At 42.5% G+C, this 26,943-nt stretch overlaps 2 protein-coding genes across 3 annotated transcripts in view; one reads left to right on the top strand and one right to left on the bottom strand.

Moving 5' to 3' along the window:
* Positions 1-1,116, bottom strand: part of PRR11 (proline rich 11) — a 29,559-nt gene extending 28,443 nt beyond the window's left edge. Inside the window, exon 1 of one of the 2 annotated variants that reach the window (XM_075852952.1) lies at positions 1,056-1,116. The gene's annotated coding sequence lies outside the window, so the exon portion shown is untranslated. Of the gene's footprint in view, positions 1-629; positions 706-1,055 lie in introns of those variants that run through there. The other variant, XM_075852953.1, reaches the window with a different exon arrangement.
* On the top strand, positions 195-26,943 carry SKA2 (spindle and kinetochore associated complex subunit 2). Its single transcript, XM_075852954.1, has 5 exons — positions 195-482; positions 19,885-19,971; positions 22,449-22,625; positions 23,588-23,673; positions 25,266-26,943. Exons 1-4 carry the CDS (start codon positions 450-452, stop codon positions 23,666-23,668), a joined length of 378 nt encoding a protein of 125 aa, XP_075709069.1. The 5' UTR covers positions 195-449; the 3' UTR covers positions 23,669-23,673; positions 25,266-26,943.

The following is a 26,943-nucleotide window of genomic DNA, read 5'->3' as shown; positions in this document are numbered from 1 at the left end:
AGCCCCCTAGCGATGTAGCCAATAAAATGTCGTTCTGCTCTACCTGCAGTCATCCTACGGAATCTGGGAGGTGTCCATACGCCAGCTAATCATTTCTCTGCAATTCTAGCTCCCCTCCCACATGTATTGCTGAATGGGTTAAATTCGCAGAACTGCTGAATAACCAATGAGAGATCAAGTTGAGATTAGTGTAGCCAATAGCATGCCAGAACTTTTTTCTCAACCAATCACCATATGAAACTCATGAAGCGGTTTACATTAAGCTCTGACCAATAAACTAATCGCCATCGTCTCTAGTTACCCAATGAAGACTCTGCGTGAAGTGACAGCTGCCCAATGAGCACCGCGCGATATTTGCACCCAGTGAGTGTTGCACAAGCAGGGCTCCTCCTTCGTACCCTCCCCCGCTCGTATTCCCGGGTCCGCCTGAGGAATGTAAACTATTCAACATGGAGACAGCAGTCAATAAGCTGGAGGCTCTGGTAAGACGGCGGCGGGGGTGTGTGTGCGCGCGGGCTTGGCCTGCACGGAGAGCGGTATATGCAGGGGAAGACGGGTCTATTTTATTTTTCAATCTCAAGAGCCGGCGGATGAAAGATGGGGATGTGGGAACACCGAGCACAGATCACCTGGTAGTGGCGGCCTCGAGCTACAACGCTGCTGACATGAGTGCTGCCGCCGGCTCCGGCACTACAGACGCGATGTACAGGCAGCCTAGCCGTTGGGGGGAGGGCGGCTCTGTCTACTGTTTATTACAGAGGCAGCCGAGTAGCGGGCCCGGGTGGCCAATACATGTTCTGAGGAGGTGAGGGGCTGAGAAATGGCGGGAGTAGGAGACGCCTCTTCATTCTAGTCCTGCAGCCGCTGTGCTGAACATACATGGCCGGTGTTCTCCACCTCGCCCCTGCCATCTCTACACCTCCAGCAGTGTCTCCATCCTGAGATTATATCCGTGTATAACCTAATCCTATATTCTGTAATCTAGAGCTCCTTCACTTGTCACTCTCCGCACCAATCACTGCTCCTTGTCGTCTCATTAGTCAGATCATCATTACCTGCCATTATGTCCACGATTATATCATACTTGAATCCTCTCACAATTATTTAGTTACTCCCCTCCCTCATTATCTATGCATTGCCCCGCCCCTGGGTAGCCCCTCCCACCTTTCTTGGCTGGCCATCTGATATAAAAGATTTCATTTCTCCTGACCTGTAGCAGCCTGTTTTTCGGGAGGTCACACTTGTTGAGAAATATGGGGCAGTGAACAGAACTGGCAGAAAACTTTATCAAACCGATCACCTCGAATGTGACTCGAACACCATGTCCCGTTTCCTGTGGAATTTGTTACGAATAGTGAGGGCGCTTTATAAATATGGGGTTTCTGATGAATGTCAGTATAAAATAAAAAATACATCAGAAAACCAGTAAAAATGCTTCGATATACCTCTCCCTATGCGTTACACAGTAAAAAAAAAAAAAAAAAAAAGTGACCATAATATTTCAACATTGTATTTTGTGTTATGAAGTGCAAATAAATCGCGAACCAGGTGCACAACACGGTTCTCTATGTATGGGTGCCGGGTCCAATAAAGGTGACCTGGTACCTTGTTAGTTCACAATGCAGTCCACATAAAAAAAAAAAAATACTTACATCCATATATTGCCAGCCTAGCAATTTAGTTCTATCACCTGAGCTCCCCCAGATAGATAGAGATATATATATATATTCTCTCACTATATGCGTGGTTCCTGACTGAAATTGGCCCTGTATCATTGTTAAACTGAGGCCTTCGTCAAGAGGTTTGTCACCAGGCAGACGTCTTTATATTACTAAAGCACTAAGTTTGAGCATGTAATGGCACCCATTGAACTCCCTACTGAGGGGCGTCCAGGAGGAATATGCTATATGTAAGGAGGTAACCCTTGCTGAGAGGGTCCACCATTTTTGTAAAACAGTCGGGGAGACAGATACCTGTCAGCCAATCAGTGACGACCTTGCTTGCTGGTGTCCCCTCAATAGGGAGTTCTGTAATAGCTATTAGGACATCTTATCAATACACTCATATAAAGAAGTCCTTTTTGTCACAAATCCAAGCATTTTGCTACTAGAAACATTACTATTATTGGTTACATGACTTATTGGTGGTATTGTACAACATTCATTGTGTCTAAGACCGACAATAGTCTCGTGACCGGATCTGCTCATGGTGTTCAGTCAGCGGGGACCACAGAATCGCACTGAAGAGTCCATTCATTAGAAGTTGGGGAATCTGCCTTTATGTCGTGAAGTGGAGTAAGGCGATGTTGGAACTAGGGTCAGAAACGGGAGCCGATCCCAGCAGAGGGACTAACAAAGACCTTTCCTGCCTTTTTTAAAAACTGTATTGATGTGCATGGACTATACAGTGTGGTCCCTGAGATCTTCTTGTGCTAAAATAACTCCTAACTGATTAAAGTGACCATACGATAGCTTTCCAGACATCGGCACTCCAGTGATGGTATTGCATAACCAACGTCTCTTTTACTCAACTGCTTCTATTGTTTATGTATGTGATTCCCTCATAGACTACTCCGCAGTAATTCATGTAGGGATGGCACGATACCAGAATTTGGGCTTCGATACCGATACTTTGTGTAGTATTGCGATACTCGATACCAAAACGATACTTTGCCAACAATAATAATAAAAAAAAAGTTCTTCCGTTTTCTGATGTGAGGTGCGAGGTGTGATGAATTTTGAACCTCCGTGTGCCTCACATTAATAGCAATTAACCCCACCATGTTCCTGAGTCATAATGGACAACATTGGGTTAATGTGTGAGGTACATGGTGGGGTTAATTACTATTAATGTGAGGCACATGGAGGTTCAAAATTCATCACACCACGCGCCTCACATTAATAAGTGACAGAAAGCAGTTTTTATTTTATAACGGCGTAAATATCACAAATGACGCTATTAGGGCATGTTCACACGCAAAGCCAAAAACGTCTCAAAATACGGAGCTGTTTTCAAGAGAAAACAGCTCCTGATTTTCAGACCTTTTTTGTGCCACTCGCGATTTTCACTGGGTTTTTTACAGCTTTTTTTTCAATAGTCTATGGAAAACTGCTCCAAAAACGTCCCATGAAGTGTCCTGCACTTCTTTTTCGCGGCTGTTTTTTAACACGTAAAAAAAACGCTCCGTCTGAACATCTTCTGATTTTTCGGCTCATATTTCAGCCATTTACAACTTACCCTAAATATGTTATTACAGTCGCGACAATACCGAATGTGTATATTTTATGTATTGAGACTTTTATTTGAATAATGTGTGTAATTTAATTTTTTTTTGTATTTAACATTACTTTATTTTTTTTTTTTCTACTTTTCTATTTTTTAACTTTAATGTACTGGCATATATCTACATGTCAGTATATTAGCCTGTGTACTGATAGTATACAGGCAGTTGTTAGGACATACCCAAGTATGCCCTAACAACAGAAAATGGTCAGACAGCCCTGGGGTCGTTCAATGGACCCTGGGCTGTCTGCCAATATATGGTATGTCCCTCAATCGCGTCACAGGGATTCCCTGTGACGCGATCCAAAGGGCATCCCCCTTCTCATTTAACCCTTGAACGCTGCGGTCAGCTTTGATTGCAGCATTCAGGGGAATAGCGGCGTAGATGAGAGGTTTCTCTGATCTCCGCTGTTAGTGCGGGGCTGCGGCTGTGTGATACAGCCATTGCCCCGCTCCTGACGATAAGTGTGCGTGCGTGCACGGTCATTCTAATGTGATGCAGGAACTGAAGACAGAACATGGGGATGTTTTGCAGTGCGCCCGCCATCTTGTGTCTTCTTTGCCGCCGGTCGCATCACATCAAGCTGACCGCACGCACTTGTCAGGACTCAGGAGCAGGGCAATGGCTGTATTACACAGCCCCTGCCCTCTCTCAAACATTCATGTGTTACAATACTAAGTTGTACGGCCGCACAGCTAAGTACCGAAATACATGAAATAACGGTATTGAACCGCTTGATGGTACACGGTATCGAAAACGTATTGACGTTTCGATGCATTGTGCAACTCTAAATTCATGTCTTATTTGGTACCCATGAAATGCATGGATTAGCCAATGACCACTGATGTTGTTATGCCCTATTGATTTGAATGTTGACCATATTTTGGAAAAATTTTTAACTTTTTTTTTACCCAATTCGCACGTTTGTCAAAATCCTGCAACAGGTGCCCATTTGCACCCTTCTGCCAATGTGCTGTTCTTCTGATCCATTTCACTCACTGTTACTTCTGATATTGCATATTTTTGTCCTGCTCATGCTACAGAGCATAGCCAAGTGCTGATACTCCATTTTCTGCTGTTTGTCGAGGCCACTTATGATGATGAGGTATTGCTAGTAGGTGATACAGTTCATTTATTTATTTATTTTCAGAATCCTATAGAAAGATCCTTCAAACCCAATTTGGTTCACATTAGTCGAGTAATTTGGAACAATTGAAAACCTAATGGAATAGAATTATCAGGAGTGTGAACGTATCCTTGTACCCCCTTCTCTGAATAGTTTTTTCACGAGTGAACTTGTGGGCTTTTTTCATCACTTAGACTATCTGGTATATAACATGCTTGGGCTATGTTCACATCTGCGTTAGAGGCCACCGTCGCAGAACTGGCAGGCGTTACCTGAGTTTACTGGATACAATAGCGCAAATCACGAACAGCCAGACGGAGAGCCGACGGAACCCATTAAAGTCAATGGGTTCCGTCGGCAACCAGCGCTGTCCATTGTTCCCTTGTTCTGCTCCTCTGATGGAGCAGAAGAGCACAGCGCAGGTGTGAACATAGCCTATGAACCATGTAGTCTAAAAGGACATAACTATCAGGACGATGTACAGTGCCATTCCCTATTTTTTTTTTCTGCACATTCTAAATTAAAAAAAATTTTCCCACAATTTTCTTTAATAGGGAAAACCACAGAATTGAGAACTGCATGTAAAATCCACAATTGTGGTAAACAATTGCGCTTGCTCTAATCACGGTTTCCCATAGTAGCTTTCTACTCAACAAAATTGCGTGCGCCTGCCTGTCTTACGAGCTTGCTATGCCCCACAGAGTTAAATCTATGCCAGCTAGGAGCTGGCTTGGATTTCCGCTATAATTTATGCTAGTTTTCTGGTGTAAATTATAATCTGTCGGGCCGTGGTCACCCTGCACCTTTTCTGGTAAATCATGGGCCTTCCTCATAAATGGCGAGGGCAACACCGGAAAACTGACATATAAAGGTTGATAAATTCCCACCAAAGCTTACAAAGAAGAACTCTACTGCAGGTCTTAGAATCCCCACAAGTGTATAAACAGTCTGCCCAAGCTCCCTTTATTGGAATATTGGTGGATTTATAGAAATACTCCAGGCAAAACTAATGGTTTTAATAAACGATGCCTGTCGTAAAAAAAAAAACTGCCCTTGTTGCACATCGCAACCAATCATCACTTATCTATCCCTATTTAATAGTTTTTGACAAAATAAGATCTGTACTGTTGCTATGAGCAACAATGCCGGTTTTTCTGTAAGGCTCTGTTCACACTTGCATTGTGGTTTCTATTCATAATGGAAATGATGACTCATAGCCAGATCAGTTTCCCGACGGACGGCATTGACCGATCCGTCGAGTTCCGCCAAGGTGTTCGTCATTTTTGACAAGAAACCACTACGCAACGCAGAGTGGTGCGGTTTGGAGAGATTTTGATGTTTGCATCTCACTAGACCCTTTTTTTTAAGTGTTACGAAAAGGGGACATGGCTTAAAATGCGCCAATGTGCTCCAAAAAGCTGGAACAAAATTAAACCAAATCATGTGGTATAAGGAAAAGTGTCTAACAGGTCATGTAAGATTGCCCAAAATTATCATGCAGCGTGCACTGTGATAAACTTTGCACATTTTGTGCCTGCCTGGCCTAAGTTTACGCTATCCCACTATTAGACCCATCTGTTATAACTAGTACAGGTCCTGAGGGGGCGGTGCTTGACAAAGTATTCTCTCTGTCTCGTGCATTGCCCATCAGGCCCTCACTAGGTACAATATGGTGTATACATTTTGCCTGGAGTTTTCCTTTTAACCCTTTTCCCACCCATGCCACGTAGATTGTGCCATTAGCCCGTTATTTATTTGCCAAATGCCCATTATTATACATTCTAGCTTTGATAGCACTGCGTGCTGTTATACAGACAAGCCCGTTCCTGTACTGTAAAAGCGAACTGAAATTTGTTCCATGTCATTAAAAACCCTGAGCACAGTGCCCCTATGGAGCAATGTGTTCCTGATGCAGAAGCACTGCACCTGCATTTAGGCAGTTTCTAGGGAACCCCATGATGTTACGGGGATGTGAAGAAGGGGCTCAGAAGCATCGTCTCGATCTGTGTCTTCTCTGCATATCTCTGTATACAGATTGCTGGCAAGTGTCATCTAATAGGCTGTAACAGCAGGGAACACATAGATAATGTGTTTCCTGTGCCCATAATATATATATATATATATATATATATATATATATATATATATATATTTATTTACAGTAATGTTAAAAAATGTAAAATGAGAATTTTTAAAAAAAAAACATTAAAAAGCTCCCCTCCCCAAAAAAACACAAGCCTCTCCGATTCCACAAGCGACAATATTAGACGTCCTGTGTAACCCAAATGCATTTTGTGTGGGTATCAAATACAATAAATTCCTGTCCCACAGAATTTACGTTAGCCCAAACATACAATAATTACCCCCGGCCACCAATTTTAGGCATCATTCATCCAACCGTAGTTTTGCGGCCGTATACTATCCGCAATTGTGGATAGTATAGAACATATGCAATTCTAAGGGCCAATGCACACGACCGTGGTTTTCATGGTCGGTGCATTGCCCGGTGCCCGGACCGCAAAAAAAATAGGACATGTCATTGTGAATGCACATCTTGTGTGTGCACGGTCTGTGATTGCAGACAGTCCGCGGATGATGCTTCACTGCCCGTCCGTTCCGTAATCACGGACTGTGCACACAGCTACAGCCATGTGCAGGAGGCCTTAGTCTGTTCTTCCCCAGCCCTTTTTTGCTTTTATGCTAGGGATGCACGATGCATCAAAACTTCCATGCTGTTTCAATACTGTGCACCCTCAAACGGTTCAATACCATTATTTCATGTATTTCGATACTAAGCTGTACGGCCGCACATCTTAGCATAGTAATACATGAATGTAGTCAGATCGGGGCTGTGGCTGTGTAATACAGCCATTGCCCTGCTCCTGAGAAGTGTGCGCGCGGTCAGCATGAGGTGATTGCCAGCACGGAAGACAGAACATGGTGGGCGCACTACAAAATACCCCCATGTTCTGTCTTCAGTGCTGCCGCTCATTAGTGCAGCGCCGGCCACATCACCTCTTGATGATCGCGCCCACTTATTGTCAGGAGCGGGGGAATGGCTGTATTACACAGCTGCAGCCCTGCTCTAACGGCGGAGATCAGAGAAACCTCTAATCTCTGTCATTATTCCCCTGAATGCTTCAATCAAAGCTGACCGCAGCGTTCAAGGGGTAAATGAGAAGGGGGATGTCCTTTGGATCGCGTCACAGGGAATCCCTGTGAGGCGATCGAGGGACATACCATATATGGGCAGACAGCCCAGGGTCCATTGAAGAACCCCAGTTCTGTCTTACCATATTTCCTGTTTGGGCATACTTGGGTATGTCCTAACAACTGCCTGTATACTATCAGTACACAGGCTAATGTACTGGCATATACCTTAGATATATGCCAGTACATTAAAGTTAAAAAATATGTAATGTTACATTTAAGAAAAACACTTTTTTTTTTTTATACAATAAACAGTCTCAATACATAAAATATATACATATTCGGTAACGTATTTATAGCGTCAATCTGGTTTACGCTGTTCTAAAATAAAAACTGCTTTCTTTCACTTATTAACCCCTTAAGGACGCAGCCTAGTTTGGGCCTTAAGGCTCAGAGCCCATTTTTCAAATCTGACATATTTCACTTTATGTGGTAATAACGTCGGAATGCTTAAACCTATCCAAGCGATTCTGAGATTGTTTTCTCGTGACACTTTGGGCTTCATGTTCGTGGTAAAATTTGGTCGATATATTCAGTGTTTATTGGTGAAAAATTGCAAAATTTAGAGAAAATTTTGAAAAAATTGCATTTTTCAGAATTTAAATGCATCTGCTTGTAAAACAGACGGTTATACCACCCAAAATAGTTACTAGTTCACATTTCCCATATGTCTACTTTAGATTGGCATCGTTTTTTTAACATTCTTTTATTTTTCTTGGACGTTACAAGGCTTAGAACATAAACAGCAATTTCTCATATTTTTAAGAAAATTTCAAAAGCCTTTTTTTTAAGGTACCTCTTGAGTTCTGAAGTGGCTTTGAGGGGCCTATGTATTAGAAACCCCCATAAAACACCCCATTTTAAAAACTAGACCCCTCAAAGTATTCAAAACAGCATTTAGAAAGTTTTTTAACCCTTCAGGCATTTCACAGGAATTAAAGCAATGTGGAGGTGAAATTTGCAAATTTCATTTTTCTTGCTGAATTTCAATATTATTCCATTTTTTTCTGTAACACAGAAGATTTTACCAGAGAAATACTACTAAATATGTATTGTCCAGATTCTGCAGTTTTTAGAAATGTCCCACATGTGGCTCTAGTGCGCTCGTGGAATAAAACACAAGCCTCAGAAACAAAGGAGCACCTAGTGCATTTTGAGGCCTCTTTTTTATTAGAATATATTTTAGGCAGCATGCCAGGTTTGAAGAGGTGTTGAGGTATGAAAGCAATGGAAACCCACCAGAAGTGACCCCATTTTGGAAATTAGACCCCTCAAGGAATTCATTTATGGTTGTTGTTATCATTTTGACCACACCGTTTTTTCACAGCACCTATTTGAATTGGGCTGTGAAATTAAAAAAATGATATTTTTTCCATTAAGATGTAATTTTTGTTCAAAATTTCTTATTTTCACAAGGAATAAAACACCCCATTTTGTTGCCCAATTTGTCCTTAGTGCGGCAATACCCCATTTGTGGTGATAAACTGCCGTTTGGGCCCATGGGAGGACTCAGAAGGAAAGGAGCGCTATGTGTTTGTTGGAGTCCAGATTTTGCTGGATTGGTTTTCGGGTTCCATGTCGCATTTGCAGAGCCCCAGAGGTATGAAAGCAATGGAAACCCACCAGAAGTGACCCCATTTTGGAAACTAGACCCCTCAAGGAATTCATTTATGGTTGTTGTTATCATTTTGACCACACCGTTTTTTCACAGCACCTATTTGAATTGGGCTGTGAATTAAAAAAATGATATTTTTTCCATTAAGATGTAATTTTTGTTCAAAATTTCTTATTTTCACAAGGAATAAAACACCCCATTTTGTTGCCCAATTTGTCCTGAGTGCGGCAATACCCCATTTGTGGTGATAAACTGATGTTTGGGCCCATGGCAGGACTCAGAAGGAAAGGACCACCATTTGGCCTACTGGAGCTTTTCTTGTGCTAAGTCATGTAGGCAGAAGCCCCTGAGGTACCAGTACAGTTAAAACCCCCGAGAAGTGACCCCATTTTAAAAACTACACCCCTTAAGACATTCATCTAGTGGTGTAGTGAGCATTTTGACCCCACAGTTATTGTGTAAAAGGTAATGCGCAGCAGATGGTGCAAAGTGAGATTTGCAATTTCCTATGCATATATGCCATTTCAGTGTCTGATATATTGTGCCCAGCATGTGCCACTGGAGACATACACCCCATAAATTGTAATGTGGGTTCTCCCGGGTACGGCAATACCCTACATGTGGCTGTTATTAGCTGCCTGGGCACACGACAGGGCTCAGAAGGGAAGGACCACCATTTAGCCTACTGGAGCTTTTCTGGTGCTAAGTCATGTAGGCAGAACCCCTGAGGTACCAGTACAGTTGAAACCCCCGAGAAGTGACCCCATTTTAAAAACTACACCCCTTAAGACATTCATCTAGTGGTGTAGTGAGCATTTTGACCCCACAGTTATTGTGTAAAAGGTAATGCGCAGCAGATGGTGCAAAGTGAGATTTGCAATTTCCTATGCATATATGCCATTTCAGTGTCTGATATATTGTGCCCAGCATGTGCCACTGGAGACATACACCCCATAAATTGTAATGTGGGTTCTCCCGGGTACGGCAATACCCTACATGTGGCTGTTATTAGCTGCCTGGGCACACGACAGGGCTCAGAAGGGAAGGACCACCATTTAGCCTACTGGAGCTTTTCTGGTGCTAAGTCATGTAGGCAGAACCCCTGAGGTACCAGTACAGTTGAAACCCCCGAGAAGTGACCCCATTTTAAAAACTACACCCCTTAAGACATTCATCTAGTGGTGTAGTGAGCATTTTGACCCCACAGTTATTGTGTAAAAGGTAATGCGCAGCAGATGGTGCAAAGTGAGATTTGCAATTTCCTATGCATATATGCCATTTCAGTGTCTGATATATTGTGCCCAGCATGTGCCACTGGAGACATACACCCCATAAATTGTAATGTGGGTTCTCCCGGGTACGGCAATACCCTACATGTGGCTGTTATTAGCTGCCTGGGCACACGACAGGGCTCAGAAGGGAAGGACCACCATTTAGCCTACTGGAGCTTTTCTGGTGCTAAGTCATGTAGGCAGAACCCCTGAGGTACCAGTACAGTTGAAACCCCCGAGAAGTGACCCCATTTTAAAAACTACACCCCTTAAGACATTCATCTAGTGGTGTAGTGAGCATTTTGACCCCACAGTTATTGTGTAAAAGGTAATGCGCAGCAGATGGTGCAAAGTGAGATTTGCAATTTCCTATGCATATATGCCATTTCAGTGTCTGATATATTGTGCCCAGCATGTGCCACTGGAGACATACACCCCATAAATTGTAATGTGGGTTCTCCCGGGTACGGCAATACCCTACATGTGGCTGTTATTAGCTGCCTGGGCACACGACAGGGCTCAGAAGGGAAGGACCACCATTTAGCCTACTGGAGCTTTTCTGGTGCTAAGTCATGTAGGCAGAACCCCTGAGGTACCAGTACAGTTGAAACCCCCGAGAAGTGACCCCATTTTAAAAACTACACCCCTTAAGACATTCATCTAGTGGTGTAGTGAGCATTTTGACCCCACAGTTATTGTGTAAAAGGTAATGCGCAGCAGATGGTGCAAAGTGAGATTTGCAATTTCCTATGCATATATGCCATTTCAGTGTCTGATATATTGTGCCCAGCATGTGCCACTGGAGACATACACCCCATAAATTGTAATGTGGGTTCTCCCGGGTACGGCAATACCCTACATGTGGCTGTTATTAGCTGCCTGGGCACACGACAGGGCTCAGAAGGGAAGGACCACCATTTAGCCTACTGGAGCTTTTCTGGTGCTAAGTCATGTAGGCAGAACCCCTGAGGTACCAGTACAGTTGAAACCCCCGAGAAGTGAACCCATTTTAAAAACTACACCCCTTAAGACATTCATCTAGAGTGTAGTGAGCATTTTGACCCAACAGTTATTGTGTAAAAGGTAATGCGCAGTAGATGGTGCAAAGTGAGATTTGCAATTTCCTATACATATATGCCATTTCAGTGTCCGATATATTGTGCCCAGCATGTGCCACCGGAGACATACACCCCATAAATTGTAATGTGGGTTCTCCCGGGTACGGCAATACCCTACATGTGGCTGTTATTTGCTGCTTGGGCACATGGCAGGGCTCAAAAGGGAAAGATGAGGGGGATAAGCTGTGCGGAGTGCATCAGGGTAAATTAAAAATCAAGGGATGTATGGTACATTTTAAAACAATCTTTCATACAGAGCCCTGGTTTTTCGGGACACGTGTCGCATTGGTATGTTGTGTCCTTCCTTATCCCCCTCTTATAGCACACTTTGCACCTCTTTTGACTTTTTCCCTTCTTGCCAGTTTGGGGAACTTCTCCTGGAAAGTGTTGCCCTGGTACGATGCGTGTGGCCTCGCTTCCAGAAGTACTGGGTGCCCCTCCTTCCTGGTCGCCAAAAATTAGGTTCTTTATAACCACCTCTTGAAATTCCAGGAAAGTTCCCCTCTGGCCTGCACATCGACGTAGCACGTACGCATTGTACAATGCCATCTGTATGATGTGCACGGCCAGCTTCTTATACCACACCCTCGATTTCCGCGTAGCGCTGTAGGGCTTCAGGACTTGATCTGACAAGTCCACCCCTCCCATGTACCTATTGTAGTCCAGGATGCAATCTGGTTTGGGGGTCTCTGTACTGGTACCTCGTACAGGTACATGGGTACTGGTGTGGCCATGTATTGTTGTCAATACAAGGACATCTCTCTTGTCCTTGTACTTGACACACAATATGTTGCTACTAGAATGTGCCCTGCTCTCACCCCTTCTGAGTGTTTGCCCAAGCAGTGTTTTAGGGAGGCCTCTAAGATTTTTTCTAGCAGTGCCGCATGCCGCAGTCCTTCTGGAAGCGAGGCACTTGAAGAGCGGGACGCTGGTATAAAAATTATCCAGGTAGAGGTGGTAACCCTGGTCCAGCAGTGGGTGCACCAAATCCCACACAATTTTTGCGTTAATTCCCAGTAAGGGGGGGCATTCTGGGGGCTGAATACTGCTGTCCTTCCCTTCATATATCCTGAATTTATATGTATACCCTGATGCACTCTCGCACAGCTTATACAACTTCACGCCATACCTTGCCCTCTTACTTGGCAGGTATTGGCGGAATTGAAGCCTCCCTTTAAAATGTACCAGGGACTCATCAATGGAAATACACTTCTCGGGGGTGTATGCTTGGGCAAACCGGGCACTGAAATGGTCTAATAGGGGTCTCAGTTTATATAAACGGTCAAAACTGGGGTCATCTCGGGGTGGGCACTGCTCATTATCGGCATAATGTAGGAAGCGAAGTATTGCCTCATAACGCATCCTGGACATGGCCATACGGTACATCGGGGTGTGGTATAGGATGTCCGTGCTCCAGTAGGTCCTAATGGATGGCTTTTTTAGAAGCCCCATGTTCAAGAGCAGTCCCCAGAACTTGCCCAACTCTGCTGCGTTTACAGGAGTCCACCTCTGGGATTGGGCATAAAATGAGTTGGGGTTCTTGGTGATATACTGTTGGGCATATAAATTAGTCTGGGTGACCATTAGCTCTATAAAGTTATCAGTGAAGAAGAACTTGAAAAAGTCCATCTCACTGAACCCTGCCGTGTTAAATTTGATGCCTGGGCTGCCCGTGTACTCAGGGATTTGGGGTTCATAATGGTCTGGTGTGGGCGTCCAAATGGGGTCACTTCGCTCAGGGGTATCACTTGTTGTGGGGTCACTTCTCTCAGGGATTTCTACTATGGTGGTGGTCCTGGGGCGTCTCCTAGGGGGTCCCTCCTCTTCATCGCTGGATGAGGAGGTAGACAAATAAAATAGTGTATCGCCATCCGACGAGTCTGTGTCGGAGGCCAGAAATGCATACGCCTCTTCAGCAGTAAATGTCCGTTGGGACATGCTTGTTGTGCGAAGACAAAATTTATATACTGCAAAAAAATAAATCCCTAACTGGGAGCAATAGGATAGCACAACTAGCACAAATGTGTGTTTTGTTTTTAGAGAGCAAGTGGACTTCCCTGACACTAAAGCTAACTAGGGCGAGGGTTCCTAACACTAAACCTAACTAAATTTTATGTGGACTTCCCTAACGCTAAACCTAACTACGGCGACGATTCCCTGACACTAAACCTATCTAGATTATTTCAAGCTTCCCTGACACTAAACCTAACTACGGTGACGGGTGCCTGACACTAAACCTATCTAATTATTCCGAGCTTCCCTGACGCTAAACCTAACTACGGTGATGGATCCCTAACGCTAAGCCTATCTACGGTGACCGATTCCTGACGCTAAATTCCCTGACACTATACCTAACTACGCTTTTTGACGGTTCCCTGACACTAACTAACCCTAATACTAAACTAACCAGTTAAATTTTCAAAATTGGCTAAACTAACTATTTTTTTTTGTTTCTTTTTTTTCTTTTTATATTTTTTTTTTTGTTTTATGTTTTATATAGAAAAAAATGAAAAAAAAATCCCCAGGGACCAAGAAATGTGGTCCTGAAGACTGAAAAGTGGTCAGTGATAGGAGATCACTGACCAAAAAACGTGGGTAGAACTCAAAGAGGAAGGGAACAGGAGTGGGTAGTGGATGGGGTGGTGGGAAGCAAAAAAAACGTTGTTTTAGAAACTTTTTTTCACTTTTTTTCACTTCTTTTCTCTCTGACTCTCTGCTCACAACCGATCTCAACGCCTCGCTAACTCCAACAGGGCGTTCAGGGCGGTTGCAGCAGGATGTGAGGTCAGAGAGAGGAAGTGACGAGAATGATCGCTGCTATTGGCTAGTTACTCACTGACTAGCCAATAGCGGCGATCGGCGAGGCGGGACCATAGTAAATGGTCCCGGCCCATTATGCTGTGATAGCATGCTGTCAGAAACAGCAGCTATCACAGCTCAGGAACGCCGGGCTCGAGCACTGCTGTGCTGAATGAGACCGATCGCTGCTATTGGCTAGTTACTCACTGACTAGCCAATAGCGGCGATCGGCGAGGCGGGACCATAGTAAATGGTCCCGTCCCATTATGCCGTGATAGCCTGCTGTCAGAAACAGCAGCTATCACAGCGCATGAACGCGCCGGGCGCGCGCACCGCTGTTCTAACTGCAAGACGTACTATTACGGCATGGAGCGCGAACGATAGAGCTGCCATGACGTAATAGTACGTCAAGGAGCGGGAAGGGGCTAATACTAAACTAACCAGTTAAATTTTCAAAATTGGCTAAACTAACTATTTTTTTTTGTTTCTTTTTTTTCTTTTTATATTTTTTTTTTTGTTTTATGTTTTATATAGAAAAAAATGAAAAAAAAATCCCCAGGGACCAAGAAATGTGGTCCTGAAGACTGAAAAGTGGTCAGTGATAGGAGATCACTGACCAAAAAACGTGGGTAGAACTCAAAGAGGAAGGGAACAGGAGTGGGTAGTGGATGGGGTGGTGGGAAGCAAAAAAAACGTTGTTTTAGAAACTTTTTTTCACTTTTTTTCACTTCTTTTCTCTCTGACTCTCTGCTCACAACCGATCTCAACGCCTCGCTAACTCCAACAGGGCGTTCAGGGCGGTTGCAGCAGGATGTGAGGTCAGAGAGAGGAAGTGACGAGAATGATCGCTGCTATTGGCTAGTTACTCACTGACTAGCCAATAGCGGCGATCGGCGAGGCGGGACCATAGTAAATGGTCCCGGCCCATTATGCTGTGATAGCATGCTGTCAGAAACAGCAGCTATCACAGCTCAGGAACGCCGGGCTCGAGCACTGCTGTGCTGAATGAGACCGATCGCTGCTATTGGCTAGTTACTCACTGACTAGCCAATAGCGGCGATCGGCGAGGCGGGACCATAGTAAATGGTCCCGTCCCATTATGCCGTGATAGCCTGCTGTCAGAAACAGCAGCTATCACAGCGCATGAACGCGCCGGGCGCGCGCACCGCTGTTCTAACTGCAAGACGTACTATTACGGCATGGAGCGCGAACGATAGAGCTGCCATGACGTAATAGTACGTCAAGGAGCGGGAAGGGGCTAATACTAAACTAACCAGTTAAATTTTCAAAATTGGCTAAACTAACTATTTTTTTTTGTTTCTTTTTTTTCTTTTTATATTTTTTTTTTTGTTTTATGTTTTATATAGAAAAAAATGAAAAAAAAATCCCCAGGGACCAAGAAATGTGGTCCTGAAGACTGAAAAGTGGTCAGTGATAGGAGATCACTGACCAAAAAACGTGGGTAGAACTCAAAGAGGAAGGGAACAGGAGTGGGTAGTGGATGGGGTGGTGGGAAGCAAAAAAAACGTTGTTTTAGAAACTTTTTTTCACTTTTTTTCACTTCTTTTCTCTCTGACTCTCTGCTCACAACCGATCTCAACGCCTCGCTAACTCCAACAGGGCGTTCAGGGCGGTTGCAGCAGGATGTGAGGTCAGAGAGAGGAAGTGACGAGAATGATCGCTGCTATTGGCTAGTTACTCACTGACTAGCCAATAGCGGCGATCGGCGAGGCGGGACCATAGTAAATGGTCCCGGCCCATTATGCTGTGATAGCATGCTGTCAGAAACAGCAGCTATCACAGCTCAGGAACGCCGGGCTCGAGCACTGCTGTGCTGAATGAGACCGATCGCTGCTATTGGCTAGTTACTCACTGACTAGCCAATAGCGGCGATCGGCGAGGCGGGACCATAGTAAATGGTCCCGTCCCATTATGCCGTGATAGCCTGCTGTCAGAAACAGCAGCTATCACAGCGCATGAACGCGCCGGGCGCGCGCACCGCTGTTCTAACTGCAAGACGTACTATTACGGCATGGAGCGCGAACGATAGAGCTGCCATGACGTAATAGTACGTCAAGGAGCGTGAAGGGGTTAATGTGAGGCACGTGGTATTATGAATTTTGAAGCTTCATGTGTCTCACTTTAATAGTAATTAACCCCATCATTTACCTCAGACATGAACCCAATGTTGTTCATTATGACTGAGAAACATGATGGGGTTAATTACTATTAATGTGAGGCACACGGAGGTTCAAAATTCATTACACCACGAGCCTCACAAGAACTATTTTTTTATTATTATTGTTGGCAAAGTATTGTTTTGGTATCGAGTATCGCAATACTACACGAAGTATCAGTATCGAAGTCCAAATTCTGGTATCGTGACAACCCTATTTTGTGCCTTCACTAAAAATATCTGTACTGACAGAGGCTGCATAAAATATAATAGTCTTTGTTCTCGGCATTATAGCGAGGTTCTTTGTTATATATGGGAGAATTACATGATTTTAATTTTTGGGTGGTATTCATTAACCAGTTCAGGTCTGGGCTATTTTGAGCCTTCAGGACCAGACACCGTTTAGCCCTTTTTAGCACGTGTTAGTTAAATGGCTAACTTTTTTTTATTTGTTGGGCTAACGTGATTTTTGCGATGTTTTTTCCGTAGACAACGCAGGTTTCTTTTTTTTTTATCGTTTTTATACACACCTTTTTGCTATTTTAGAATTTTTATTCTTAAAGTTTGAAAATAATAGTAAATAAATAAGCTGTTTTACGTTTCAGCTATTTTTTTGGTAATAACATAGTTTTACCCTAAAATAGACCTTTTATTTGTGATCGTCATTGTCTACCGTAAATTTTAATATATTACATGTCTATATTAGGGTAATTGGGTCAGCGCTAGCGTTACGACAATGATTGGCGGGGGGAACGTTTTTTTGGTGTGGGTATTTTATGTGTATTTATTATTAAAACATTTTTGCACTTTACTTTACTTTTATTTTTTTATTACTATGGTCTGCCCCTCAAAAGGTCAAAAAAGACCTTTGGGGAACTATATATTTTTTTTCTTTCTTTTACACCATGTTTTTCCACTGTAACTGGAGTTACAGGGGAAATCAGCCCTCTCATAGTGACGATTGTCACTAATAGGGCTGTGCTGGGTCTAGTAAGACCCAGCAGCAGTCTGTCACTAACGGCAACCGGCGATCATGTGACCTGTCACATGATCACCGGGAGGAATAGAGACAGTGGCGCGGCCGCTGTCTCTATTCCTATACACAGCGTTCATTGAGTGCTGTGTAAAAGAGATCAGAGAAGACAAAAGCAGCAAAAACTGCTTCTATCCTCTCCTCAGGGTCCCCGGCAGTCACTGACAGCCGGAGACCCGACAGTCAGCTGCCCGATCGCGCGGGCAGCAAGTTAAAACCCGAGCCGTAAAAAGTCTATGGCTCGGGTTTTAAGGACCCTGACCGCAAAAACACAGCCAGCGGTCGGGAACCAGTTAAGCAAAATACCTTTAAAACAGAACATGTTTTCCCTGTTTCTGACCATTTTTCTCTGAATATTTTAAATAACAAGAAAGCCATATGTGTCCTGCAAAAAGGAAAAAATAGAAAAATATTTTTGGAGTAGACATAAAGAGATCATATACACCTTTTGGGTCATGTTAACACTGCTAATATTACATAATGCGCTCAGAAATGCACTCGAAATATGCCTGCAAAAACCATCCTATTGATTTAAATTGGAAATACACAGTGCATTTTTATGTTGCTGAATTAAAAACGCCTGGGAAAAATACGCTTTGTAAAAAAAAAAAATCACACGTCACTTCTTGAAGCTTTTTAGGCCAAATGTACACTATGCATATTACGTGCAGATTTGCCGTACGTATTTTCATGCGGCAAATCCGCAGCATTACGTACCAGCAAAGTAAATGAGATTTCAAGAAATCTCATCTACATGTTGCGTTTTTTTTTCTCTACGTAAATTGACCTGGTGCACATTATAAAATCTGCAGCTTGTCAATTTATCTTGCGTTTCCGCTTGCGAATTGTATCTTGACTAATTTTAAAAGAAAATGCACCAAAATCCGAAGCATAAAAACACATCTATTTCCGCATCCAAATGTAAAAACTGAATCTAAAAACGCACTACTGGGAGCGGAACTACCTGCGGTTTTGATGCAGATGTTCTGCACCAAATGCCGCAACATGTGCCTTTAGCCTGATGAGGCTCCTTTCACACTACCGTTAAGCTCCGTTTAGCGCTCTTCCGTCATAGGATAGGAAGAGATGAACGAGAGTCCAAGCAGAAAGTATCGCTTCTGTTAGAATTACCATGGTTTTCAATGGTAATTATTTTGTTTCAATGCATTCAGTTTGCCTCTGTTCGCTAGGTTTGTTTTTTTTCATGGAAGCCAAAGTGCTGCAGACTGCACTTTTGCATCCGTAAAAAAAAAATGAAACCTAGAGAACGGAGGCAAACTGAATGCATTGAAATAAAATAATTACCATTGAAAACCATGGTAATTCTAACAGAAGCGATACTTTCTGCTTGGACTCTCGTTCATCTCTTCCTATCCTATGACGGAAGAGAGCTAAACGAAGCTTAATGGTAGTGTGAACTTAGCCTAAGCTGATTTTTTTTTCCTGTTACCCATTGACACTTCAAAAAAACACCTCAAAATACGCTTCAAAAACACCTGGAATCGAGGCGTTTTTTCCTATTTTTCAGCCTGAACATATGCCATGTGAAAATGACCTTGGAATACTGCATTCCAAAAGGTGAAATTTTGCTCTGAGTATCAAGGCCCAAAATACCCTTTGAGCAAGAAAGGGTTAAACATGTCTAAATTGCTGCATTTATGTAGTTACCAAACAAGCTTCATAACCTTGGTGCTTCTGGAATCCAGTTTAAGTTGAATCTGTTTTTTTTCTTTCTAGGATTCATCTTCCTTTAGTTGATATTAGTTCACAAACGCCTTGAAATATGCATTTCTGATATTAATGTATAAATATCACTTTTTTTTATTCTAGCATCTACCCTCTTTAAGGTTCCTGTCCAGGGCCCTTTTTATGTTGTACTACTAGTGGCCTGGCACAAAAAGCAGTGCAATGTTAAAAGGGCATTGGCCGGTGACCCAATCCACGTTCTGGATGGACATATATTCTTCTTTCACAGTCTGTAGATGGTCGTCGGTCTTCCAACTGCTCCTACTACTTGGACTGTGAAGATTTTCTGCTAATAATTGCTCTGACTTTATTGCACTACTGTACTATACAGCTAGCAGTGCAATAGTATTGTCAAAGCATTTGGGAGCAGAGAGGACAACTTCATACAGAAAGCAAATGTGGAGAATTCCGATGTTTGGTTGAAAAGCAAGTGGGCACTGCGGGTGTTCATGACGTTTGTTTCTTGTGATAACAAGTTGTGATGTTTTCTGAAAATCTGAATTTCAGTTTCAAAAAGCGGAGTCTGACTTGGATTACATTGAACAAAAATTGGAGTTTGAAATAAGGAAGAGCCTCCCAGAAGAATCGGCGCAGGTATTTGCATCGTCCGATTTGGTAGTTCACATTGATTTGCTTTAAAATTTGTAATGCTTACTATAGTTTTGTTCACTTTGGAAAAGCTTGAGCTACTTTCACAGTAACTGCTTTAGGTCCAGTTCACACATGCTGTGTAATTTCCACTCAGAATTCCGTAGAATTCTGTAGCATTTACGCTATGTGGGAACCCAGCCTTATGCTGCTAGAACCTGTCAATCGCAGCGTTCCAGCAGCATAAAGGTGTCCAGATCTGACAGATATATAAATAGGCTCTGGCCTAGGGACCACTACAGGGACCTGAAACAATCATGACTGCACCCAGACCAACGGCTGTTAGGTTGTCGTGAGAAGTGGGACCGTAAAATATTCGGCAGCTCGACTGGCACATTGCTAGCTGACGTATATTTACGTGAAGCAGTCGGGAAGGAGATAATCACTGTATAAATGAAAAGTTCTAGTCCTGCTCTCAACTGAGAAGTGGATACATACAATTCTATCTAGTCTAGGCAATGATCTGTGAACTAAACAGCCTGGCCTGCAGACTGATATATTGTAGGAAACTAGAGTTTGCTGGCCAATCAGGCGCAGTGATACTGTGGTTATTAAACCAGGTATTGGTACTTTTGGCAGTGTGGGCAGGTGCCAAGTCCTGAGGGAAAATGAAATCAGCATCTCCATAAAGCTTGTCAGCAGAGGGAAGTGCTCTAAAATTCCCTGGTAGACTCTGGACTTGATATAACACAGTGAACCCACACGGTTGCTCAGTGCTCCAAGATCCTGGATTCAGATGAAAGTACATTTTGCATTTCATTTGGAAATCTCGGTCCCAGAGTCTGGAGGAAGAGTGGAGAGACACTCAATCCAAGTTGCTTGTGGTCCAGTGTGAAGTTTCCACAGTCAGTGATGGTTTGGGGAGCCACGTCATCTGCTGGCGTTGGTCCACTGTGTTATATCAAGTCCAGAGTCAATGCAGCCGTCTTAGCACTTCATGCTTCCCTCTGCTGACAAGCTTTATGGAGATGCTGATTTAATTTTCCAGCAGGACTTGGCACCTGCCCAAACTGCCAAATGTACCAATACTGTGGTTATACCAGGTATCACTGTGCTTGATTGGTCAGCAAACTTGCTTCATCTAAACCTTGAGTATTGTCAAGAGGAAGATGAGAGACACCAGACCCAACAATGCAGGCGAGCTGAAGGCCGTTATCAAAGCAACCTGGGCTTCCATAACACCTCAGCAGTGCCACAGGCTGATCGCCGCCATGCCACGCCGCATTGATGCAGTAATTCATGCAAAAGGAGCCCTGATCAAGTATTGAGGGCATATTCTGTACAGACTTTTCAGTAGGTCAACATTTCGGTATTAAAAATCATTTTTGAGATTGGAAATTTTCTAAATTTCTGAGAGACTAAATTTGGGTTTTTCATTAACTGTTACCATAATCCTCAACATTAAAAGAAAAAATGCTGGAAATAGATCACTCTGTGTGTAAGGAATCTATAGAATATATGCGTTTGATTTTTTTAATTGAATTACTGAAATAAATTAACATTTTGATTTATAATTCATTGAGAAGGACTAGTATATAGTTTACAGAACGTTGACTAGACTGTATACAATTGCTGAGCGCAGGATTAGATAATATATGGTTAGCTGCCTCTGACTATAAACAATAGAGTTCTCGTTCACTGACGGCCATGACTTTTAATTTGTACATATATTAAGCATTATTTATTAAAATGGAAAACCACATTTTTAAGGGTAGTTTCAAAAATAGCTTTTTTTTGTTATGCTGTGGCCAGATGTCCGCTTTAAGTCAAATGCAAATATGAAACACAATCAAATAGTACAGGTTTCTTTACCCATTTATTAATGTTGACCACCACTATTACTTTCACGACTATGAAGTGGAGGTGTTCTTTACAGCAATGAGAAATTCCTTCTAATATCCCTATTATTCTCTTGCTGGTTTCCTCACTTTTGATGCGTTTTTTTTTTAGGTCCCCTGCATTTTTTTTCAAAACGCAGCATGCTCTAGGTGTATCATTTTCCATAGGCTTCTCTATAGGAAAGAAAAAAAGTGAACAAAAAAAAAGCCAGCAAATTCTTGCCGTGTTTCACAAGCCAGAAAAAAAAACCGACATACAAAAGTGTGTGAAGGAATCCAAAGAGACCATTAAAACAGCAATACTCTAGATACAATTCGGGTTAGGACTTTAAACAGTGATATTAGAAGGAAATTATTATTGCTATTAAGACCATCTTCGTGAAAATAATAGTGGTCGTCAACATCAATAATTTGGTAACCAAACCTATTGCCTTAGTATAAGGTGCGTAGATCTCCTGAATGTCAGATGAAAAGTTGCAGCATCTTAGAGGAACCCAGGACATTTTTAAAGGAATTAAGGATTTAATCAGAAACATGTTAAGCTTTGAGGAGGTTCTCTTAATAGTAATGAAACTTTCATTTTAGGAAAACCCTACCAAATTGCTGGAGCAGTTGGCCAGTGTGAAGTCACGCTTTAAGGGTTTATCTTCCCAGTTGGACAAGATTGCTGCAGACCAGCAAAAGTCTGTGGAGTGTATCCAGGCAACGATAGCAAACACATTGAAGATGGTGCAGCATTTACAACAGCAAACAGATTTTCAGGTAATACGGAGTGTCTTTCTATGTTTAGACCACTAATCCTGAGAGAAGGCCGGTGAGGTTTGTCCATTTTGTTCGTTCTACCTCCTCAATTGGCACCCTATAACATTTGTTGAGGCTAAGTATTAGCAGCCCCTTTGACTCTTGATCAGTCCGTATCTGGGCATGTATTAGCTAGAGTGCCACCCTGTTAGGCGAAGTCTTTAGTGTAATATAGGGCTAGGTTCACACATTGCACATTTGTTGTGCTATTTCGGTTGCAGAATCCACACTGAAACTCCGCTACAAAGTAAAGCACAATGTAAGTTAATGGTATATTTGAGGATTTTGTTATTCAGTGATATTAATGTAAGTTACATAGTTACATAGTTTGTACGGTTGAAAAAAAGACACATGTCCATCAAGTTCAACCAAGGGATGGGAAAGGGGAAGTAAAAAATTTCTACACATAGGAGCTAATATTTTTTAATCTAGGAAATTATCTAACCCTTTTTTAAAGCCATCTACTGTCCCTGCTGCGACCAGCTCCTGCGGTGACTATTCCATAGATTCACAGTTCTCACGGTAAAGAAGGCTTGTCGCCTCTGCAGGTTGAACCTTTTGTTCTCCAGACGGAGGGAGTGCCCCCTTGTTTTTTAAATGAGGTTTTAATGATTCTCATTCACTTACGGTATAAAAAAATTCTTTAGTGGATTCTAGACATGCTGCAGATTTTCCAGTCCGCATTATGCCCTATCTGTTAGGGAAATGCCATGGATTTTCACCATGTATATAATTTAAAACCTGTAGATTTGTAGCCCAGTTCAACAGCATAACATTTATGCAACCTGTGAACCCGGCCTAGCAATACCATTAATTTCTCTCTGTATTTAAACATAACCACTCTCAGCAACTGGATGAATGAACGGGCTACATCCAACATCCTTGGTGTTACTATAATGTGCCATCATATTATATATGTGCAGGTTCCACCTTTTTCAGAGGAAGAACTTCGTGCTGTCCAACAGTTTGAGACTCTAGCATTGAAGGGCATTAACCTGAAATGAACAAGGTAATGCATTTTCAATTTTTATTTTATTTTTTATTACTGAATTGCAGCTAGTGACCTGTCTGTGTTTTGTTTTGTTTTTTGTAAAATCAACAGTAACTTAAATAGAGCTTTGAAGTCCCAATAATGTGTTTTTAAGCAGGTTTATCTTTAGCTTACATGTTTCACAAGGTGAAAGTACAAAGTCTCAGCCAATGGTTAAAGTTCAAATGGCAATATATGTAGAGAATAATACAATATAATTTGCTTACAAATTCTTTTTGATTAGTGTATCGCACAAACCTTGGATTCTTCTCTTGAATAGCACGTTTGTTTATGTTGGCTCACAACGCAGGTGGCTGCCACCAATTTAAAGATTACTTTGTTTCTTGTGTACCAATCGTTGTGAAAAAGTTGGGCAAACTAGCTTGAAAGTAAAATCTGCTGGATAACAGCTCATGCACAAAAAATAATTACAGCTCTGTATAACCCCTGAATTGTATGGAGGCAGGGGCGTAGCTAACTGCTCATGGGACCTGAAGCAGAAATTCCGCTTGGGCCCCCCCCCCCCCCCCCCCCCCGTCTACCCCTCTCCAACATCACAAGAACACTGCCCACCACTATGTCCAGCCGCCTTGCCAAACAGCCCCCATAGCCATACAATATACACCATATAATGCTCCCCGTAGCTGCCCCCATACAGTATGATTCTCCCATAGCTGCCCCCACACAGTATAATGCCCGCATAGCAGACCTCATACTGTATTGTTCCCCCATAGCAGCCCCATACAGTATAATGCCCCTCATAGCTGCCCAACACTGTGTAATTCCCTCCTTAGCTGCCCCCACAGTATAATGCCCCCATAGCAGACCCCATACAGTATAATGTTCCTCATAGCTGGCCAACACAGTATAATGTCCCCCATAGCAACCCCCTTAGCTCCCCCAACACAGTATAATGCCCCTATAGCTGTCCCACCATATCAGCCTCCCATACAGTATAATGCCCCCATACCTGGAGGCCTGTAATTTAAAGCCCCTCTCTCCACCGCAAACACAGTCAGTACAATACAACACACATACATTACGGGCCCCATCTGCAGCTCACCTGGAGTCCTCCATGTTCTTCCACAGTGGCTGGAACGCCCCTCACGTGACGTCACATGGTACACTGAGTGTACCATGTTACCGTGATGTATATAGGAGCCCTGCCCTTAACCAGGAAGTGCCAGTGTCACGGCACATAAAAAATTAGCGCTGTGTGGCGATGGGGCCCTGTGGGCCTCCCAGGCTTAGGGGCCCGGACCGCTGCGACCCCTATAGCTACGCCACTGTATGGAGGCATAATACATCATCCATAGACTTTTTTTTATGGGGCTTTACCATACTTCTGTATTCCTCTGATTGCATGTTGGGGCATACAGAGTTTTTCCTGTCAAACTCTTTATGAATCTAACTAAAAAAAAATTGTGCCATTGCTTCTAGAGGAGAATAATTCCGTAATACAAGACCACATGGATCACCATTCTGCAGCATATGAAGTGACGACATAGGACTAAACCATAACGTGATTGTTTACAATTCTAAAAAACTGATCGTTGTTTATATTTTTATAGTGTTTCAAAGCATCAAGAAACCGAATATTTTCAGAGAACACAACTATGTAATGCTGAATAGATTTTCATCGACACAGACTTGATGACGTCCTAGCTTTTTGTCAAACATGAACATTGACAAGGATATTTTGAACTGTGGAGAATCTTCACTGTTGAAGCTACACACCCACCTATTTATTGAGAAGAAAAGACAGTAAAACTTCACTCAAAATAATATAACTTGTAGAAAACCTTTTCTATAAAGTCTTCTGTCATTTACAATTTCATTTTGTATTTGTTTACCTTATGATTCATTGCTGCAGGTTCAGCTTGTTGGTTAAAAAAAGAAACCTTGCACTGCTCACATTAGTTTCAGAGCACAGGCTTAAGAAATCGGGTTTTCAGGTAGAAGAAAAGTAAAACTCGTGGGGTAAAATAAAACATTAACATTACAATAACTTTAAAAAATGAAAAAAAGAAAAGATTTGATATCCAATAACCCAAGAAATTTTGTGGACCGAATGCCACACGGTGCTATCCTAGTAATTAAAGCAGAAAAGAACAAAAAAAACCTCTAGGATATATCAGCACTCACATGGGTATATAGTAAAAATAAATAATTTTATTAATTAGTTAAAAAAGGGGAAAAAGTCATATCACAGACCAATTCCCATGAGGAAATACCCAAAAAGTTAGATTAAGGAGACACAATAAAAAAGCTGGCCAGGAAAAAAAAATTTTCTATAATGCACAAGAGAACATTGATATTACAAATAACAATTCATGCAAATGTGACCAGTAAATGTAATCACCCAAAAATACATGGAAACAAGGTCACATAATTTATATAAACATATCCAAATGACAACATATATGCAATTGAAGAGTAAATATCACCCTTTTAGAACAAGGAGGACGTAAGCACACTAAGCCTGTCTGGCATGCGGAGGGTTAATGAAGTAGAGGAGCCAGGTTATAGCCAGCAAGCAGGAGTTGAAGATTAGCGTATAATATACTCATCTGGTTACGAGATTGTCAGTCCAGAGTTCATCTGTTTATCACTCACAATGACTTGCTGTGACTACGTGGAGACGAGTATCTTCCATAGGGTTTCCTGACCCATAGCAGGGCTCACAGTTGTTTGGGAGTAAGTCTCCCTCCTCACTTCAACTTTGTAACAAAGTGGATCAGCTCCAGAGCTCAGGAGACAGCTGGGTAAGGTTGTAGTTACCACATGCAGGCAAGGCCGTTCTCTCAGATAGGGATCACAAGTTCATACCCTTCTTGTTATGAGTCTCATTTATTTGTTTTATATAGTATCAAGGCTTCTTTCCTCAGGTTCAAAGATAGAAAAAGTCAGCATGCAGAGGTAGCATGGTTTGTGATATGGCACTGCAAGCAGCCACATCAGAGGTAAACGGTGTGATGACGTCTCTCACCACCGTGCAACAGTCTGTCTAACGCGTTTCATCCCAGCTGGGACTTCATTAGAGACAATCAGGGACATTCATTGTTTCCATGTATTTTTGGGTGATTACATTTACTGGTCACATTTGCATGAATTGTTATTATTTGTAATATTAATGTTCTCTTGTGCTTTATAGAATATTTTTCCTGGCCAGCTTTTTTATTGTGTCTCCTTAATCTAACTTTTTTGGTATTTCCTCATGGGAATTGGTCTGTGATATGACTTTTTCCC

Source organism: Rhinoderma darwinii, chromosome 2 (assembly GCF_050947455.1).
Source record: "Rhinoderma darwinii isolate aRhiDar2 chromosome 2, aRhiDar2.hap1, whole genome shotgun sequence".
In the NCBI taxonomy this organism is placed as follows: domain Eukaryota; kingdom Metazoa; phylum Chordata; class Amphibia; order Anura; family Rhinodermatidae; genus Rhinoderma; species Rhinoderma darwinii.
This window is presented reverse-complemented; position numbering and strand designations above follow the sequence as displayed.